This window comes from Chlorella variabilis (assembly GCF_000147415.1).
Source record: "Chlorella variabilis unplaced genomic scaffold CHLNCscaffold_11, whole genome shotgun sequence".
NCBI classification, from domain to species: domain Eukaryota; kingdom Viridiplantae; phylum Chlorophyta; class Trebouxiophyceae; order Chlorellales; family Chlorellaceae; genus Chlorella; species Chlorella variabilis.
In genome coordinates this window covers 807,019-825,570 of record NW_005435077.1, presented here as the reverse complement: position 1 = coordinate 825,570, position 18,552 = coordinate 807,019, and the positions used below count along the sequence as shown (strand labels likewise).

General features: G+C 67.0%; 5 protein-coding genes across 5 annotated transcripts; 3 read left to right on the top strand and 2 right to left on the bottom strand.

The window, feature by feature from the left end:
- Positions 1 to 813: 813 nt before the first annotated feature.
- CHLNCDRAFT_48225 (hypothetical protein) lies at positions 814 to 2,621 on the top strand. Its single transcript, XM_005847404.1, has 5 exons — positions 814 to 896; positions 1,024 to 1,211; positions 1,318 to 1,376; positions 1,763 to 1,860; positions 2,031 to 2,621. The coding sequence occupies exons 2-5, from the start codon at positions 1,177 to 1,179 to the stop codon at positions 2,127 to 2,129; spliced, it is 291 nt and encodes a 96-aa protein (XP_005847466.1). The 5' UTR covers positions 814 to 896; positions 1,024 to 1,176; the 3' UTR covers positions 2,130 to 2,621.
- A 98-nt stretch (positions 2,622 to 2,719) lies between these two features.
- On the bottom strand, positions 2,720 to 5,971 carry CHLNCDRAFT_52565 (hypothetical protein; the record flags this gene model as incomplete). Its single annotated transcript, XM_005847235.1, has 12 exons — positions 2,720 to 2,823; positions 3,043 to 3,140; positions 3,316 to 3,413; positions 3,584 to 3,663; positions 3,793 to 3,806; positions 3,948 to 3,958; positions 4,205 to 4,321; positions 4,513 to 4,529; positions 4,685 to 4,814; positions 5,200 to 5,312; positions 5,495 to 5,724; positions 5,952 to 5,971. 12 exons carry the CDS (start codon positions 5,969 to 5,971, stop codon positions 2,720 to 2,722), a joined length of 1,032 nt encoding a protein of 343 aa, XP_005847297.1.
- A 666-nt stretch (positions 5,972 to 6,637) lies between these two features.
- CHLNCDRAFT_134397 (hypothetical protein) lies at positions 6,638 to 8,748 on the top strand (the record flags this gene model as incomplete). Its single annotated transcript, XM_005847403.1, has 6 exons — positions 6,638 to 6,907; positions 6,995 to 7,169; positions 7,250 to 7,430; positions 7,984 to 8,109; positions 8,266 to 8,462; positions 8,720 to 8,748. The coding sequence occupies 6 exons, from the start codon at positions 6,638 to 6,640 to the stop codon at positions 8,746 to 8,748; spliced, it is 978 nt and encodes a 325-aa protein (XP_005847465.1).
- Positions 8,749 to 9,584: 836 nt separating this feature from the next.
- Positions 9,585 to 10,262, bottom strand: CHLNCDRAFT_13280 (hypothetical protein; the record flags this gene model as incomplete). Its single annotated transcript, XM_005847234.1, has 2 exons — positions 9,585 to 9,875; positions 10,044 to 10,262. Coding segments are annotated over 2 exons (510 nt in total), but the record flags the coding sequence as incomplete, so codon positions are not given.
- A 1,015-nt stretch (positions 10,263 to 11,277) lies between these two features.
- Positions 11,278 to 16,993, top strand: CHLNCDRAFT_57972 (hypothetical protein; the record flags this gene model as incomplete). The annotated part of the gene is made up of 18 exons (XM_005847402.1): positions 11,278 to 11,548; positions 11,695 to 11,810; positions 11,993 to 12,169; positions 12,365 to 12,510; positions 12,656 to 12,880; positions 13,166 to 13,275; positions 13,500 to 13,603; positions 13,757 to 13,852; positions 14,096 to 14,182; positions 14,365 to 14,422; positions 14,626 to 14,643; positions 14,796 to 14,865; positions 15,054 to 15,127; positions 15,270 to 15,416; positions 15,639 to 15,744; positions 15,981 to 16,090; positions 16,340 to 16,515; positions 16,692 to 16,993. Exons 1-18 carry the CDS (start codon positions 11,289 to 11,291, stop codon positions 16,991 to 16,993), a joined length of 2,382 nt encoding a protein of 793 aa, XP_005847464.1. The 5' UTR covers positions 11,278 to 11,288.
- Positions 16,994 to 18,552: the final 1,559 nt, after the last annotated feature.

Sequence of the window (18,552 nt, the reverse complement as noted above, 5' to 3'; positions counted from 1 at the left end):
GCGGGGCGGCAGCGCCTCGTGGACATCATCAGGCAGGGGCACCCTCTGGCTCAGGCTGGATGGTTGCGGCGGCATGGGAGAGCGGTGGTGAAGCCAAGCCCAACATGCTCATGCATGCGTGCTTTTTCCATCCCATTCTCCCAAACACGGGGAGGGGATTCACTCCCTGGCTAGCCTGCCCCTGACGTCTGCCTGCAGCGGCTATCTGGAGGCGCACGCGCCGCGGCTGGATGCCGATCCGGTGGCGGTGCGGCACCGCTGCCGCCACCTGGGCTGGGCGGGCGTCATCGCCTTCCCTCACCTGTTTGCCAGCTCGTTCGGCGAGTACGGCACGGCAGAGGTGAGCGCCTGGGCCTGCCCTGGCGCTCTTTAGCAAGTCGCAGGGTCGCGCACCGTCAAGCCAGCCCCCGCCTCTTGCCGCCTGCGATGATGCATGTGCCTGCCGCCGCTCATGCCTTCCCTTGCAGTGGCATCACTGGGCGGGGGAGTTCAAGAGACGAGGGATACCTGTGCGAGCCTGCCACGCCCTATGGCTCACCCTGATCGGCTAGTTCAGCGCGCCTGGCGCGGCCTCTCGCCTCTCGACCGCGGTGCAGCGACATGCATCACATGCTGGTTGGTTCCAGAACACGGCGACCGCGGTGACCACGATTTTCTGTGAAGCTGCAGCCGATGTAGAGTTCCCCCAACGCCCCACAGCTGTTAAAGAGGCGGAACCGAGGGTGGCCGCAGGGCAGCATGGGCACAGCAGATGGAGCCCCGCGGGGCATCCATCGAGAACGGCAACACTCTCGAGCTCTGCACTGCCTGCCAGCTCCTTGCAGCAGCTGGATAAACGCTGCACAGGTTCGCTGCTTGGGGTTCGTCTTCCCACAGCGGCAGCGCTCTTCTTGCGGGTGAGGGCAAGGGTGCTGGCGTGTGTGCGCATGACGCAGAGGATACGGGGGTTGCCGGCCGGGTGATCGCGGCGTGGGGTGGGTGGGGTTCTTGCGCGCTCACGCCCCGCTCCCTGGCTGCCTGCAGAGCCTGCAGGTGGGCCCTCAGCTCGCTGAGACCAGCGCCCACGCGCTGCGATCATAGTGGCGGCAGGCTAGTGGGCGTCACCGGCGGAGGCAAGAGGCGGCGGCAGGCGAGGCTACAGCGATGTCGTCACAGGCTCCAGGCCTGGGGCAGAAGATGCGCATGCTGTGGAATCACCCGGCGGGGCCCAAGTGAGCAAACGCTGCAGGGGCCGCGCCCGCCGCCCGCCGCCTGCCGTCACTAAGTCACTCACACGCCACGCCGTCTGTGCTGTGTTTCTTCATTGCAAATGAGCAGAACAATCCATTTTTGGGCTCCAACTTTCAAGTGGGGCATCAGCATCGCAAACATCGCAGGTGGGACGGTCGGGCAAGTCCCGGTGGTGCCACGCTGACCTCGTCTTCCCCACTGCAGGCTGCTCAATTGCCTGCCCGCCTTGCCGGCAGCCTAGCCTGGGCCGCCGCTCTTGTGCATGCATGCGTGGTACCCGTACAAGCTAGCCTGGAGAGCTGGCGGCAGTCGGGGGCTGCCTTGATGCGTGCTGCCTGGCCGGGGCGGGCCGAGCCGAGAGCCGGCGGCTGGGTGGCGCCCAGCGGCCGCCTGCCCATCCTGCGGCAGCAGGCCGACCCTCTGGGCTGCAGCGCCGGCGGCATGCTGCGGCGGCGACCGCCGTGCGGGCCTCGGCTCCTCCTCGGCCCCCGCACCCACCCCTGCCCTCCCCTGCTGCCCGCCTGGCCTGCAGACATGCAGCGCCCCGCCGAGCTCGTCTCCTACCCCCAGCAGTGCGCCATCACTGCCACGGGTCTCATCTGGTCGCGCTTCAGCACCCAGATCACGCCGGTGAGGTGGCGCGGCGCTCGGGGTGGGCCGCCGCCGCAGCCTGGGGCGCGCCTGGCCTCGGGGATGGTGCATGCCCCAGCGCCTCCCTGCTGCACCATCCCCTCCCCGCTCCGCCCTCTGCACCCACCACCTGCCTGGTGTGCTGCTGCACCCACCTGCCGCTGCCACAGGTCAACTACAACCTGCTGGCGGTCAACGCCTTCATGGCGGTCACAGGCATCTACCAGCTGCAGCGCAAGGTGCGCCACGACATGGCGCAGCGCGAGTGAGCGCCGCGGGCAGGAGGGTCGGGAGTCGTTGCGGCAGGCCCCACCCCATGCATGCGGCGGTCCGGCGGGCGCAGCGCTGTGTGCCGGCGGCGACGGCCCTGACGGGCTGGCCGCAGCCGACCGAAGTGCACTTGGCTATGCCCAATTACCTGCATGCAATTGCCTCTGTGATCTTGCTTTTGCAAAAGCCTTGCTCCCACCTCCCCAGGCGGGACCCTGTCAGCTTGCGCTGTTCACACATGTTTGGCCGTGTTTTTTTGTAGTCAGCTGCTGTTTTTGAGAAAGGAATGGCTCAAAGTAGGCCCGCTCTGCCCAGCAGCAGCCTGCTGCGTAGCCGCTTCTGCCTTTGTCGAGCTGCGGCGCAAAAGGAAGGCGGCGCATTGCTGCCACATCTGCGGCTCAAGGAGGGGGAGCGCCCCTGCCGCGACATCCACATGTGCACAGCGCAAACAAAATAGTTCAAACGATTTGCAATGTTGAATTCAAAGAATCAACGAATAACGCGGCATTGCGAGGCAGGCGCAGTGCGGGGAGGGGCAACCAAAAGGAGGGCGGAGGGGGCCAATTCATTATTTGCCTATGCCTTGCTCCTATGCCTTGCCCAGAGACGCCAGGAAGGCGCTGCCATCCTCGGACTCCTCCAGGAACGGGTAGTCGGTGTAACCTGAGGTGGGCACAGCAGGGAGAGGAGCGGCTGTGCCAGTGGGGCAGGTGGTGTGTGTGTGTGTGTGTGTGTAGACAGTGGGCAGCGGGGGAGCACGAACTCTCAACCACAGCTCAGGCCAGGGAGCCAGAGGGCTGCCATCTTCAGAAGCAGGAGCAGGGCAGGGCAGCGGCGCGCCCCCCTCCCTGCACCCCATCAAGCGGGCGGCCGGCGCCCAGCAGAGGCAGCGGCGGCGCCGCTGTCGCCCACCCTCTGAACCCTGGGAGTAGAAGGTGCTCCTGTCGTACTTGTTGAGCGGAGCGCCCAGCTGGAAGCGGCGCGGCATGTCGGGGTTGGCCAGGAGCAGCCTGCAGGGCGGTGGCGGGCAGCGCCATGTGGCAGCGCATCCACGTCAGCATCCACATCAGCATCCACGTCAGCATCCACGGCGGCGCCCGTGATGTCAGGCAGAGCCAGTGTGGCGCCAGCATGGCGGGCTGCCGGGGGGCAAGGGAGCGCGCTGTTCCTCCAACACCAGCTCACCTGCCGTAGCAGACGAGGTCGCAGTGCCCGCTCTCGACGGCGGCGCCGCCGGTCGCCGCCGTGAAGCCGCCAGCAGAGATGAGTGTGCCCTTGTACACCTGCGGAGCACCACCCACAGCAACCTGGCATCAGCACGGGCGTCAGCACGAGAGGAACGCAAGCAGGGTGCCAGCTAGGAGGCAGCTCCATCGGGGGAGGAGGCGGGGCCGGTAGGCAGGCCGGCGCCAGCGAGCGGCTGGGTCAGGCGGTGCTGCCGGGCGGGGCGCACCTCCCGGAAGGGCTTGATGGAATCGCCGCCCTCGTCCCTGTCCTCAGACCCACCCACACGGGGCTCAGTCACGTGCACATCTGCAGGAGGGGGCAGGCGGAGCAACCAATGAAATGCGGCTCCCCAGACCAACACCTGGAACCACCCCCTGCCTCCATGGCGAGGAAGGTGCCTGCACGATGCACACATTGGGCCGCCGCTCGACTCACAAGCCAGGCTCATCCTGCGGGAGGCGGCAGCGGCGGGCTGGGTGAGCGGCAGCATGTAGCGGACACCTGCCGGCAGGCAAACGAGAGAGCCCCCTGCCTTCGGCAGACTCCAGCCCATCCCCAGCCACTCTGCACCCCTCCCCACCCCGCCTCACTTGTTCAGCTCCTCTAGCAGATGTTGAGAGCGTAAGGGTGCGAGTCGGCGGCATCCAGGAAGCCGCCAAAGGGCGACAGCCGGATGCCCACCTGCGCACATGCAGCGCGCGGCAGCCGGCGCCAGCCTCAGGCAGGAGCTACGCCATGCCGCTGCCCGCCACGCGAAGGCGCCAGCAGGTGGCATCAGCCCACCCAACCAAGAGCAGCCCAGCGCATCCAGTCCCCATGCCAGCCGCACACCCAAGGCGCGCCGCACCTTCTCCGACCCAATCTCCTCGCAGCACGCCCACACCACCTCCAGAGCAAAGCGGCACCTGCTCTCGATGGGGCCGCCGTACTCGTCGGTACGGTTGTTGATGCCGTCCTTGAGGAACTGCGGCACATCGGTCAGGCGGCACATCGGCCGGGCGGTGCAATGGCCGGGTGAGCGCTCGAGCAGGCGCTGTCGAAATGAGTCTGGCGGGCAGCACATGTGCCTCGACGAGAGTGTGAGCAGGGAGGGAGCTGCTCCCTGCTGCACATCTGCTGCAGCCCGGCCCCAGCCCAGCGCTTCCGCACCCCCACCTGGTCAATCAAATATCCTGCAGGGCGCAGGGGCCGGAGGAGGGGTGGGGCGCGTTCGGTGGCGGCGGCAGGCCACCGACCAAATCTTCTGGTTCTATGCCGCCCGGCCAGAGCCGCCCATGCGGGCGCAACCGTCCGGCCCCACCCCTGCCGCAGCCACCCAGCCACCCACCGTTGGCCCCGTGGACCTCCACCCCATCAAAGCCAGCCTCCACCGCCTTGCGCGCCGCCTGGCGGTACTGGTCCACGATGGCGGGGATCTCTGCGATGTCCAGCTGGCGGGGAGCGGGGTAGTCCTCCATCTGCGACAGGCAGCCGGGGTGGGATGCCAGGAAGGATGGGAAGGGTCAGAAGAGAGCTGGCTCTGAGCAAAAATGACTTCTGGTTTGCAGCGGGGGAGGGCGTCTCCGCCTGCTCCACAGGTGACACCCCCAGGGCACCAGCCGCCGCCGTGCAGCGTGCCTGCATGGTCTTCAGGGAGAAGCACTGGCCGTTCTTGCCGGGCAGGGTGCTGGGTGAGATGGACAGCTCCTCGTTCGGCTGATAGTCTGCAAGCGGGCGCGGGCGCCGCGGCAGCCCATCCGTCTCAGGCGAGAACAGGAGGAAGGGCGCTGGCGGTGGCAGGCACACTCAACGGCTGGCGTGGCGGCGCTCGCACGGCACGGCGGCGGCAGCTGACTCGCTCACGTGGTGGGAGGCGCGGCCCACGTGCCACAGCTGCGCAAAGAAGATGGCTTCCTTCTGGTGCACGGCGTCCACGATTGGCTTCCAGGCATCGATCTGCTCCTGCGTGTAGATGCCTGGCAAGGGGCGAAGCAGGCGCAGGCACAGCTGCAGCGTCACAGGCGCAGCAGCAACGGCAGCGACACGTGGGGCAGCGATCCCAGGGCCATCGATGCAGCCCAGCGGCAGCGCTGCGCGCGCTACTGCGCGTGCTGCTGGATGGCGGCGGGAGGCCTGCGCCTGCGGCTGCGGCGCGCACCTGGGGTGCAGGGGTAGCCGTGGGCGCGGTCGCTGATGCAGGTCGCCTCTGTGATGAGCAGGCCGCCGGGGGAGGCGCGCTGCGAGTAGTACAGCGCTGCGTTGGGCTGCGGCACCTGGTTGAACGCCCTGCACCGCGTGATAGGCGCGTACACTATCCGGTGCGGCAGCTGCAGGCCGCCGGGCAGGGTGTAGGGGGAGAAGAGCGGCGCGGCGGCGGCGGCGCCGTTGCTGCAAGGGCCGGGAGGGCGGGAGGGGGGCGGCGGCGGGGCGTCGGTCAGCCATTCCCGCCGCCGGTCTGCACTCGGCCAATGATCAGCTTTGCGCGCTGTTTAACAAGCTGCCGCCTTCTGGAAGCGCGTCTGCTGTCAGGCCATGTGCGCCATGGCGACCACTGGGCAGGCTTGCCATGGGCGGTTTGGCCCAATCCGTTCAAGCAGCAGGCACTGGTGACGCACGCTGCGGGGGTGACGGTCATCGTCTACCAGACGCACTCCGGCCTTCTCTGTTTCAGCTGTTGCAGCCTACTAGCAACAATGGAGTGCTCGAGGAAGATCAGACCAATCGAAATTAGTTGCTGCAGGGCTTTGAAAGCGCGGTGATGACGTAAACAGTCATTTGCCACCTGTGCAAGCGAATTCGCACAAACGAGCCCACCGTAAGCAGACGGGCCCCTCGTGGATCCTAGTGCTGTTCTGCACCAGCTCTGCAGGAGACAAAGGTAAAATTAATTGTGACAGTGCACCCCAAAACCCTCTTGGCCGCCCTGAGGTTCACGCTCTTGCTGCGGTTAATAAATGCTGTAAATAATGCTTGCAGAGCGCGACCTGGAGTGTTGCAGCGCTGTCCAAGAGCCGCCGTCGCCACTGCCCTCGGCCCACCGTCGCCGCAGCTGCCCGCAGCTGCCACCGACTGTGCTGGTGCTGCCCCACGGCTTGCTCAGCTTCAGCCTGCCTGGCTCGGGTGCATCATCTGAGCTCAGGTGGGATCTGGAGGCCAAAACTACGGAGAAGTGGCGCCACAAGGGTCCGGGGGCGGGCTGTTGCCGTCAGTCGCTTGGCAGACGACGTGACCATCGCTTGTGGTCTGTGCTGCCTGCCCACATACATGTACTTCTCACCGCTGTCCATGACCTGCAGGCCACATGCGAGCGCCGGTGCTGGGCAGTGCCCTGGTCGCCCTGACGCTGGCGGCAGCCGCAAGCGCGGAGCCCGGCGGGGCGGCCATCTGCTGGGGCCTTGGCAACGCCGGGCAGCTGGGCGACGGGCGGAGCGGCGACACCGCCGGCGGCCACTTCTCTCCAGTGCCTGTCCAGGTGCTGGCACCCGCCGGCGGCGTAGCGCTTCAATTCGACACGCTGTCTGCAGGCGGCATGCACGTCTGCGGCCTGGCAGCCGGGCGGCCGTTTTGCTGGGTGAGTAGCCCTCGCCGCCTGCGTGCGCCCCGCATCACATCACATCGCCAAACGCATTGGACAAGCTTCTGCACCTCATGGCTGCAGGGGAGTAATGGGTATGGCCAGCTGGGAGTTCCGAAATATTATAGCGGGATGAGCGCAGCCCCTGTGCCGGTGACGACCGATGGCTTGGGCGGCGGCGCTGCGCCTGTGCCGCGCATCGCTGCGGGCAGCTTTCACTCGTGCCTGCTGGACGCCGAGGGTGCTGCCTACTGCTTTGGTGCGCCCGCTGTTGGGCTTTCCTGTCTGGCGTGCGCATTAAGTGCAAGCACTCGACCGCTCTGCTACCGAGCGCCGCAGGTCACAACTATGGAAGCATGCTGGGCACCAGAATCCCTGGCGAGGATCAGAATGAGGCCTCAGGCAGTTTTGAGGTTGCCACCCCCTCCAGAGTGCTGAGCAGCCCCTCGTTTGCGGACATCAGCGGCGGACTGGTGGACTACACCTGCGCGCTCACCGAGGAGGGAGCAGCCTACTGCTGGTGGGCATCAGCGTGCTGCTGGCCATGGCCAGCCTACAGCGTACGTGCATGCCCGACTGCTTTCTGCAGCGGCCGGGGCGCCTCCCCCAAGCCTCCATAGCTCGTGCGCTGCAGGGGCTTGACCCCTGGATGGACTTTGAACCCATACATGCTGCCGCCCATCGAACCGCGCTTCCTTCCGATGGTTACTCCATCGCCAACCGAGGTCCCCGGGGGTGTCTCCTTCTCTGCCATCAGCGCTGGCGGCGGTCACACCTGCGGCCTTGACCACGGCACCGGCAGGGCCTGGTGCTGGGGTCCTGGCCAGCACGGCGAGCTGGGGAATGGAGCAAATGAGAGTAGTGTCGTGCCGGTGGCAATTTTGGGGGATCACAATTTCACTGTTGTTTCGGCTGGACTGTCATTTTCTTGCGGCGTGGACACTAGCGCGGCAGCATGGTGCTGGTGAGCCCTGATTGAAAGATGGTGCGCAGCGCAGCTGCATGAAAGGCAGCCGCAAATGGACTGAGGCCAGCCCCTGCATGGCAAATGCGCGTTAGTTGCTGCCATGCAGGGGCACGGGGGAGTATGGACAGCTGGGGGATGGGAGGAACGGCACCGGGCACGCGTCCTGGGAGCCTGTGGCGGTGCTGGGCGGGCACCGCTTTGTGGCGCTCGATGCAGGCTCAACACACGGTGTGTGCGGTGATGTTGGTGGGGTTCTGTAAACAGGGATGGTGGCAGCCGGGGTGGAGTGTGCGCTGTGGTTGCAGTGCTTCCAGCAAGGCTTGTGGTGCTGACCGCGTGACGCCGTGCTCACCCAGCTCGCGCCTGCGCCCTGCCCGCACACGCCCAGTGTGTGTGCTGTGGACGATGGCGGCCAGGTGTGGTGCTGGGGCACCGGATCGACCGGCGAGCTGGGCGATGGCCGCTGCAACTTTGAAGATTTCTACGAGGAGCGGGCCGCCAGGTGCAGCGACAGCGCGCACCTGTCCAACACACCCACGGCGGTGGTGGGCAACCACCGCTGCCAGACTGTGACGGCGGGCTATGGTGTGTCGTGCTGCATCACAGCCAGCCCTTGAACAGCAGTAGAGGCTGAAAATGGGTGCGTGGCCGTGGGAATTTGCGAGGTATGGTACATGATGCGCTGCAGATAGTATAAACAAAGGTACAGGAGCATGCAACAAAGCTGAGCTGCTAGTTGTCTATGCTGTCGCTCTAGCTCCTGCCGTGCACTCTGCGATGGGCATGCCGAGCTGCACAGAGTAGCGGGACGACCACTGGGTGCCCTGTGGGCACGCCTGCAGCCATGCACAAGACCGGGAGGCAAAAGTGAGGCGAGCAGGAGCCGTGCCAGGCAGCGCCAGGCAGCGACAGCACGTTTTTTCTGTTGCTACAGAGCAGCAGTCTCCCGCCGCAGCCGTCCAGCGCCTCTTGCCTGGCAGTGCTCTGCACGTTTCGCCCCGTACTGCCGCGATGCTGTGCCAGTGGGGCAGGCCCTGCAGGTGCCGCCGCCGCTGCCCCAGGTGCCAGGCGGGCAGTCGCGGCAGAGGCTGTCAGATGTGGCACCCAACACTGCACTGCCCTGAGGGGCATAGGTCCCTGCCGGGCAGCCCTGGCACTTGGCTGAGCCCTCGCTACTGGCAAACTGGCCGTTGGGGCAGAACTACAGGGCACAGACGGGCAGGCAGGCAAGGTGGCTTTGTCAGCAACAGAGGCACCATCAGCAGCAGCCATCGGCATTCCCCAGCAGAGCGAGGCCAGCATGGCTGCAAGGCTCCAGCAGCAGCCAGCAGGGAGGGCAACAGGCACCGGCAGGGCAGCAGGGAGTTGCGCTTGCCTCGCAAAACACGGCGCCCGCCCTGTCTGAGAAGCGCCCCTCTGGGCACGGCTTGCAGGCGCTCGCCCCAACCGCCTCCCCGGTGTGCTGGCCCAGCGGGCACGGCATGCAGGCGGAAGAAGAGGTGGCACCCGGCTGGCTGGATGCGGTGCCCAAGGGGCAAGGCTGCAGGGTCCAAACAGCGGGAGGGAGGGAGGGAAGGGAAGGCGTCAGATGGCGGGCAGCGGCTTGGGCGCACATGCCAGGTACCAGGCCCCGCTGCGCCTCCCGCCAGTTGCATGCTAATGGCTGGCAGCCCCTCTCGCCTTGCAAAAGGTGGACCCCTGCTCCGCGAAAGTCCCCGCGGGGCATGCCTGGCAGGAGGAGCGCCGCCATGCGCCCCATGCGGCGGACGCGGTGCCGGCGGGGCAGACCTGGCAGGTGCTCAGCCCCGGTACCTCTGCCAGCGTGCCTGGAGGGCACGCATCACACACAGTCGAGCCCGTGCGGCTGGCAAACGTGCCGTGGGGGCAGGCTGGGCAGGATGTCGAGAGTTGGCCGCTGCCATCCCAAGCGGTGCCTGGCGGGCATGCCGTGCAGCTGGCTGCGCCGTGCTGCCTCGTGAACGTTCCCGGAGGGCAAGGCTGCAAATAGGCGCGAGGGGTGTGTGAGCAGGGCACGGCGGGCATGCAAAGGCCGCCAGCAACCCCACCAGCTCCGGCTGCCTGGGCTGGCCTGGGCTGGCGTGCCACGCCGCCTCTCCGCACCTTGCAAGGCCAGGTGGCCCCAGGGGCATCAGCAAAGGAGCCCACGGGGCACGCCTCACAGAGCATCACGTGGTGTGCGCCGCTCAGGTGGCCCGCAGTGCCGGCAGGGCAGCCGTTGCAGGTGGTGGCGCCCAGCGCGCTCTGCCAGGTGCCGCGAGGGCAGGGGGCGCAGCTGCGCGCTCCGTCAATGCTTGAAAAGTGCCCCCTGGGGCACGGCTGGCAGGCCAGCGAGGTGAGATTGATGAAGGTGCCGGCTTGGCAGGCTGGCAGTAGCTCCGCCAGCTCATCTGGGGATGGGGCGCTGACCGCCGCCGCTGCACCAGCCAGCGAGGGAAGGCGTCCAGCAAGGGTTACGATTGGATGAAAGCGACGTTTCGCTGTAACATGTAAGCAATGCGGCCACCCTGGAGCCCGGCTCACTTGCACCCTGGGCCATGGGGCTTGCCCTCATGCTGGGGGCCTGCGGCACGCTCGGCTCGGTGCTCAAGGTGGTGCCAGTTGCTGCCCGAGCCCGCTGCGTTGCCGGCGCCACCATCGCTGCCATGCCGGTCTGGTTCAGGCTGCTCGGCAGTTCGCCACCTGCTGCTGCTGCGCTTGCGCCGCTCAGCTCATCGTCTGCCGGCGGGGACGGTGAGTGTGCCTGGTTGTCGTCGCTGCTGGTGCGGCTGGCGTGGCTGCCGGCGGCTCCGCTCCGGCGAGCGGCGGCGCGCACTTGCTGTTCGTCGGCTTCAGGCAGCGGCGGCCAGACGGCATCGATGCGGCCCACTGCATCCAGGGAGCCACGCATAGGAGGGTTGACGGCTTCCCAACCACCTCCATCTGATGGCAAGGGATCTGGTGTGACCAGCTCCAAGCTGCGAGTCGAGCTGTCCCGCACGAGCGTGATTCCTGCAGCGCACGCTCACCCGAACCGCGCACTGAGGAGGCGTCGCGCAGGGAGGCCTCGCAGCAGGCGATGCCGCCCCACAGCAGCAGAACTGCAAGTGGCCACAGCGGTGCCGGCCGTGCTCCAGCCATGACTGTAATTCACGGAATTGTTTCGAGGAATGCCGGAAGCTGATGACTGCTCGACGCGTTTCACGAGGCAGTCGGGCTCAGCATGCAGCCTCCAAGTTGTCGCGCCCAAGTCAATTTACCGGTCCAAGCAATCATTGTTTTAAGATGCACCCCGTGCTTTTCACGACCATCCAATGATACGTACTGCAAATGTACCGCTGCACCTGCCTCGCACCACGCACTCCACAAACGAGGGCCCCGGTGGTGCAGGAGCGCCTGTTGACACTTCTCGACATGCGCACAGCCAGCGCGCCCACCGCCCAGTGGCACACCTCTGGTGCCTGTGGCTGGGTCGTGGGCCCCAGGCATCCAGAGCGGCATCCAGGCAGCAGCGGCTCACGCAGGCGGCCAGACGGCTGGGCGGCTGGGCAGCGCTCGCCTGGGCAGCCGCGGCGGCAGGCGCCCGCGGCGGCGGCGGCACAGACTCCCCAAGTGACGGCCGCCAGCAGCAGCACCAACGATTGGTTCTTCACTGAGACGGGGCAGCGGACATGGTGAGCAGGCAGGGCAGCATGGTGCACGCGACCCGGCGCTGCGGCCTTGCTTGGGAAGCGGAGCCGCCTCGGGCGTCGGCACCGGGAATGCCGCTGCGGGCAGGCCGACCACCCTGCACCCTTCACTCGCATGATTTGCTGCGCAGGGTGGATGCCATGGAGCTCAGCACCCTCACACCCGAGCTGCCCTCGCTCCTCGTGGAGATGGGGGTCTCATACGACCCAGAGCGCCTGGCCGAGGCGCTCAGCAGCCGACCCACAGGTCAGCCTGCTGGACGCCCTCCCACCAAAGCCCTGTGGGGCTGTGCTTGCCCTCCCTGCAGCTGCTGCCCGCGTTGGCCCCCTTTGACGCCCCCTTTGACACAGCCCAGCTGACATGGACCGGCACGCATGCATGGCGCTCACCGCTCCCGCCCACCCCTGCTGCCCGCTCTCGCCCTGCAGAGCTGGCGGCGCGTTCGGTGCGGGTGGCTGCCAGCCTGGGCGCCTTCATCACCCGCGTCCTGGCTGACCTGGCGTCGGGCAGCCTGGAGTCCAACGCGCCGCAGCGTGCAAAGCAGCTGCGCAGCGTGCTCAGCGGGCTGGGCCCCAGCTTTGTCAAGACTGGGCAGGCGCTGAGCGGTGCGACCCGCCGCGGCCGGAACTCCTACCTGTGCCGCAGCCGCGCCAGGCGGCGGCGCCTGCTCGATCCAGTGCCGCGCCGGCAGCCGGCGCAGCAGGCCGCCTGCAGCCTTCTTGGTCCATCCGTGCCCGCTTTCCTTCCCCTCGTTGCCGTTTCGCCACCTCACTTGTGCTGCCGGCTGCGCCTGCCTGCAGCCCGCCCCGACCTGCTGCCCAAGCCTTACCTGGATGCGCTGTCTGAGCTGCAAGACCGTCTGCCCTCCTTCCCCAGCACCATCGCGTACGAGGCGAGTGGGGAGGGTCGGGGAGGCTGCCGTGGCTGGCTGGCCATGGAGCTTCGTGTACAACCGCCCTGCATGCCTGCGACACTCTCCACACCCCTGGCCGATCCACCCCATCTTGCCACCTGCCGCACATTCCCCTCCCTTCCACCCCATCTTTCCACCCACCCCTCCTTTCCACCCGCCGCACTTTCCACCGCCGCAGGTGATCCAGGAGGAGCTGGGGCGGCCGGTGCACGAGGTGTTCAGCGAGCTGACGCCCGAGCCGGTGGCCGCCGCCAGCCTGGGGCAGGTGTACCGCGGCCGGCTGCGCAGCACGGGGGAGGAGGTGGCGGTCAAGGTGCAGCGGCCGGGCATCGGCGAGAACATCGCCATCGACATGGTGCTGCTGCGGCGCCTGGTGGCGGTGGTGGACGACAACATCCCACAGGTGGGAGGGGTGGGAAGGAGGGGGGCAGGGAGGGAGGGTGTGTGTTGTGGCGGTGTGTGCATGCATGTCGTGGTGTATAGCAACATACTGCAGTTGGGAGGGGGAGAGAGAGAGAGAGAGAAGAGAGAGGGGGAGGGGAGGAGAGAGAGAGCGTGTTTGAGTGTGGCGGTGTGGCGAGGGGACAGGGGTTGAGCCAGCACTTGCCTGCCCGGCTACCTGCTGTCCTATGCCGCTGGCCCGCACCCACAACTGCCCGCCGCCTGGCCCGCTTGCCGCGCCCCGCAGGTGTCCCAGCCGCTGGTGCCTCTTGTGGACGAGTTTGCGGCGCGGCTGTTTGGTGAGCTGGACTATGAGCAGGAGGGGCGCAACGCGGAGAAGTTTGGGCGGCTGTACAGGTGCGTGCGTGTGTGTGTGTGTGCGCGTGTGCGTGTGTGTGTGTGTGTGTTGGGGATGTTGAGTACCGGCATGGCCGCTTTGGGCGCCGTGCGCGCCGGCACTGGTCGGGCGGCTGGCCTGTGGCGGGGGCTGTCGCGCTGCCTCCTTCCTTGCTCCCGCCCCCGTGGCAGCCAATGAACCCACTCGCACCCACCACCCACCCACCCCTGTTGTTGTCTGGCAGCCACGTGCCGCGGGTGCGAGTGCCTGGCATCAAGTGGGAGGCCACCAGCAGGAGGGTGCTAACGATGGAGTGGATTGATGGGGTGAAGCTGACGGATGAAGAAGGTGGGCGGGCCCGCGGGGGTGGCCTCTGGCAGCACATGTGTATGCGGGCGCGCGTGTGTGGTGGTTTGGGGACAGAGGGACGCCAGGGCGGGCACCACCACCACCCCTGTCCACACCCCCACGAACAGTACCGCCTGTGTACTGCCCCTGCAGCCATGACCCGCCTGGGCCTCGACACCGTCGACTTTGTGACCGTCGGCATCGAGTGCACCCTGCGTCAGCTGCTGGAAGCCGGCTTCTTCCACGCGGGTGCGCTGCCGGTACCGCCGGTGGTACCGCCTGCTGGGTCGCCACACGCTTGGCTGCTGGTTGTCTGCTGGGGGCCAATGCTGGGCTGCTGCGGCTGCCGTGGCTGCTGCGTTGCTGTGCCGTGCCGGCATACGCGCTCGCCCCGCGGCTGCCGTGGCGCTGCTGTGCTGCGCGCCGCGGCTCGATGCTCTGCTCGTGCGGTGCCAACCCCTCCCCACCCGCGTGCTGCCGCCCCTGTCGCAGACCCCCACCCCGGCAACCTGCTGGCCACCACCAGCGGCGACCTCGTCTACCTGGACTTTGGCATGATGAGCGAGGCGCCGCCCTCGGGTGAGGGGGCACGCTGCTTTGTGTGTGTGTGTGTGCCTGTGAGTTAAACCGGGTCAGGGCTCCGGCGTGAGGGGCACGCAGGCGGGGTTGCCGTGTTGGGCGGCTTGCCAGCTCGCGCCCAGAGGTGGCCAACCAGCTTCCAGCTGATGTTCCCGCCACCGCCCTGTACCGCTGTACTGCAGCACGGTACGCCATCATCGCCCACGTCGTGCACCTCGTCAACCGGGACTACCTGGCCATGTGAGCGGCGGGAGGCAGCAGGGGGGGCAGCCCGGCGCCTGCCTGCTGGGCTGCCTGCTTGCGGGGCCCCGCCCACGCCCCGCTTCTTGGCATCGCACAAGTGCCGGGCATGGCTGCGCAGGCTTGGGTTGGCCAGTCAGTGCATGCCCATCTGACCCTCACGCACACCTCCCTTGCCGCCCCCCCCCCCCCCCCCGCTGCAGGTGCTACGATTATTATACGTGAGCTAGGCCCCCTCTCTAGGCCTCGTTGTCTTCCTGCGAGCTGGGGCTGGGAACCTTTGCACACTGCTGGGCCGTAGCACAGCGGCAGTGCGCCGCACCACCTGTACCACGCCAGCTGTGCCACCTTGTACCGCCCCAATGTACCGCAGGCTGGAGTTCATGGACCCGTCAGTGGACACCACCCCCATCGCCCCCGCCCTCGCCGCCTTCTTTGACAACGTCCTGCAGGCACGCCGCACCGTACTGCCGCTGCTGTACTGCGCTGCTGTACTGCGCTGCTGTTCTACGTTGCTGTACGGCTGCCACACCGCCAGCTCATGCCGCGCCGCGCTGCGGCCTGGCCATTGTTTAGGGTCATCAGCCTCCTCATTGGTGCCCCCGCTTGCTGCGCCGGTGCCCTGCCGCAGGACAGCGTCAGCCAGCTCAACTTCCGGGCGATCGTGGACGGGCTGGGCGGCGTGCTGTTCCAGTACCCCTTCAGGTGGGGCCGGTACTGGCTTCTTGTCTCTTTCGGCCTGCAGCCCAGGCCTGTGCCAGCACGTCTGTGCAGCACCACGCCCCCCCCAACCCAACCCTCATTCCCATCTACCCCAACCCCACCCTACCCACCCCTGCCTGCGCAGGGTGCCCGCCTATTATGCCCTCATCCTGCGCTCCCTGACCGTGCTGGAGGGGCTGGCGCTGACCGCCGACCCCAACTACAAGCTCATCGCCCGCGCATACCCCTACATGGCCCGCCGCCTGCTCACTGACCCCGCCCCGGAGCTGCGGTGAGCTCGCCGCCACCGCCGGCGGTGTGCTGCATGGCGTCTGCCTGTGCCGGGCTGCCGGCTGGCGGTTGATTCTGCTCGTAGGCTCGCCTGGCATGCGCACCGGCCTGCATGTCCCAGCCTCCTGCCTTTGAGCATGGCATCCCGCTGTCTCCTCCACGCCTGCTGCCCCTGAGCCCCTGCATCCCTGCGCGCCGTGCCCACCGCCGCCGTCCCCCGCAGGGCTTCCTTTGAGGACCTCATCCTTGTGGACGGGCGCATGCGGTGGAGCCGCCTGGAGAACCTGTTTGAGGAGAGCAGCAAGAGCCAGGACTACGACCCGGCGCAGGTGCGGTGCAGGGCAGCAGTACAGGCATGCGGTACAAGGGAGCAGTGCGGATGGGGGTACACGGGAGCGGTACAAGCATGCGGCACAGGCGGTGTCAACCGGTGTCGGTGCAGGTGGCGGTGCAGGCAGCGTTGCCTGGAAGCGGTGCAGGCCGCATCAGCGTTGCAGGCTGGAAGGCTGGACCCCCCTGCCCTCCTGACCTGGACCCCTGCGCCCTGCTTCCTCCCCGTGCGCAGCTGTGGCTGCTGGCGGAGTGGGTGTGCAGCGAGGGCGGGCGCCCCGTGCGCAAGCCGCTGGCCTCCGAGCTGGTGCGCCTGGTGGACGCAACCATCACCAGCAACGTCAGGTGCGGCTGTGGGTGTGCACCTGCCTTTCAGTTTGTGCATGTCTGCCTGCCTTTCTGTCTGTCTGTGTCTGCCTTTTCTATCTGGTGTGTACGTGTCTGTGTGTGTGTCCGGGAGCGAGCGGGCATGATGCTACCACGCATCGAGTTGCGGGAGGCTGATGGGACCCTGAACTTGGACCTGCCGCTTCCACCAGCTGGGCAGCAACTGCTTTCCTCATGCCCCCCTGTGCCTCGCCCGCCGCTCTGCAGGCAGCAGCTGCAGGAGCGCAGCGGCAGCGCGGCGCTGGCGGCGCGCCTCGTGCCTGCGCAGCCTGACGAGCGGCAGAGCGTGCAGCGGTCGCGGCTGCTGTGGGATGTGCTGACCAGCGGCGCAGGGCGAGGCGTGGCCATGCCGCAGGTGTCGACGGGGCTGTTTGGGCTGCCAGGTGAGCGCCCCTCCCTCCTCCTCCTCTGCCCCAACTCCGCCCATCCCCTCACCTGTCCCAGGATAAGGGTTGAGGGAGCATACAGCTCTGCTTTGCCAGCACCGCTGCTGGAAGCTGCAAGCACTCACCCTGATGCGCTGCCTCCATGCCTGTTGGTGTGGTGTTGTGTTGTGCAGGTCCGGCGGAGGTGCAGCAGTACATCTCCAAGCTGCAGGCGGTGCTGTCGGAGTCGGCGCCACGGCTGCAGGCCGTGTTTGAGAAGCCTGGCGCCCAGGAGCTGATTTCGGATGTGCAATGGGGCCTGCTGCAGCGCTTTGCGGCGCGAAGCATCAAGTTCATCTCGGGGCTGCAAGACAGCGCCAGCGGAGCGACCAGCGGCACCGCCGCCGCGCCCGTCAAGAGCACCAGCAGCAGCGGCCGCATCGGGGTCGGCGCCAGCGGGGCGTCCGGCTCGGCGGCGCGCATGCAGGCGCAGTAGGTTGCGCGCTTGGTTGGAGCCACGCTTTGTCTTTGCCCCTCTCTCAGCTTGTCCATCCCTACAGCATTCGACTCAACCCCCTCAGTTTTCCTTCATCCTTGCTTGGATTCTATCGAATTCTATCTTTCTTTTGGCCCAAACTCCGCTGCGCCTCAGTCTCGCCGGTGTTTTGTGCCGTCGATCGCCGCCGACCGCTATTGCTTCCCAGGATGGGCCCCCTCCTTGCCAACAGACGATCTAATTTACACCTAATCAGATGATTTAATCAATTTGAGTGGTTGCTGTCAATGTGAGAAACAAACAGGCAAGCCTGTTGGCATCGGCCAGCTCAGACTGGAAAGCACAGTGCTGAGAGTTTCTAACCCTGTCTGAATTGCTGTTTCCTGGCTGGCATTCCGCTGTCCAAGGCGATACACGCCACTCTTGGCCCCCTGAGTGAGTCCAGAGGTTGGTTCCCTCCCCACTGGGTCCTCGGTAGCCTCAACCTGAGACCCCAAGTGGGATCTGCCCTTGGACACGCTCCCTGAGGCGTTCAGGGCCACCAGACGCCTGCTCTGGGTGGAGGGCGGAGCAGCCGACGGCGGCGCTGTGCACTCGCCCCACGCCTCCCCTGCAGGCCTGCGCCGAACATGACGCTTCCCCCTCTCCATCCTGCCTGCTCTCGCTTCGTGACTCAGTGACTCGTCAGCGCTGCTAGCAATGCTGGGCGGCTCGCTGCTCCCGCGCTGGCTGCCGCCCCTGGCGCTGGCCGCCAGTGGGTGGCAGGTGCCAGAGAGCGAGTTCTGTGCCAATGCCACCTACGACCGCCGCCTGGACGACCCAGCCACCTTCAACTATTGCAGGTGAGGCAGCCTGGCCTGGCCATGGGCCAACAGGCGGCACGTGGCCACCTGGGCTGCCAGGTTGCCTGCCGAGCTGCCTGCTGGCCAAGCGGGCCTGCCCTGGGGAGGCCATTTGCCTGCTGCGGCTTCTCTGGACTGGGTTAGAGCCACTGCCACCATCTCTACTCCTGCCCCTGCTGCAGCGTGCCCGGAGGCGCCCCCGACGCCTTCCTGTTCGCCGCGCTGGCTGTGCTGGTCGCCTGCTGCCTGCACTTGGCTTGTGGCTTGTGTGGGCTTACAGTCTGGTTTCAGCAAGAACAAGCTTGCAGCACAGACTTTGTTGTTCGAGCAAGGAGGGATGAAGCAGTAGAACAACAGGCAGGACAGGCCAACTGACAGGTCACCGAGCGTTTAGTGTGTGAGCGGGCAGGCAGTACTGCATGTCGTGGAGCAGGTGTGGTGCGGTAAGAGCAAAGGGGGTGGACATGAGAGTGGGGGTTCAGGGCGGGACTGCAGGCAGCGCAACGGTGGCGGTCAGCCAGCGCTGGTGACAGGCGGCAGCAAAGGCGGCGAGGCGGCACGGTTCTGGCGGACGGAAGCGGTGGGGAGGATGGGGCTCAGCAAACAGGTCAGGAAAGTTGAGGCGCAGCGGGGCGTAAAGGGGGCAGGTGAGCAGCATGTGGGGGGCATCTTCAATGCCGTCGTGGCAGTGGGGGCAGACTCGCTGCTCTCGGGGGC

What these genes read in the sequence shown, in the direction of transcription:
- CHLNCDRAFT_48225 (XM_005847404.1), top strand. Translation starts at nt 1,177, where the DNA reads ATGCGCATGCTGTGGAATCACCCGGCGGGGCCCAA. An exon ending in AATCACCCGGCGGGGCCCAA is followed by an intron (nt 1,212 to 1,317) that starts GTGAGCAAACGC and finishes GCAAATGAGCAG; the next exon opens with AACAATCCATTTTTGGGCTC. An exon ending in TCAGCACCCAGATCACGCCG is followed by an intron (nt 1,861 to 2,030) that starts GTGAGGTGGCGC and finishes CCGCTGCCACAG; the next exon opens with GTCAACTACAACCTGCTGGC.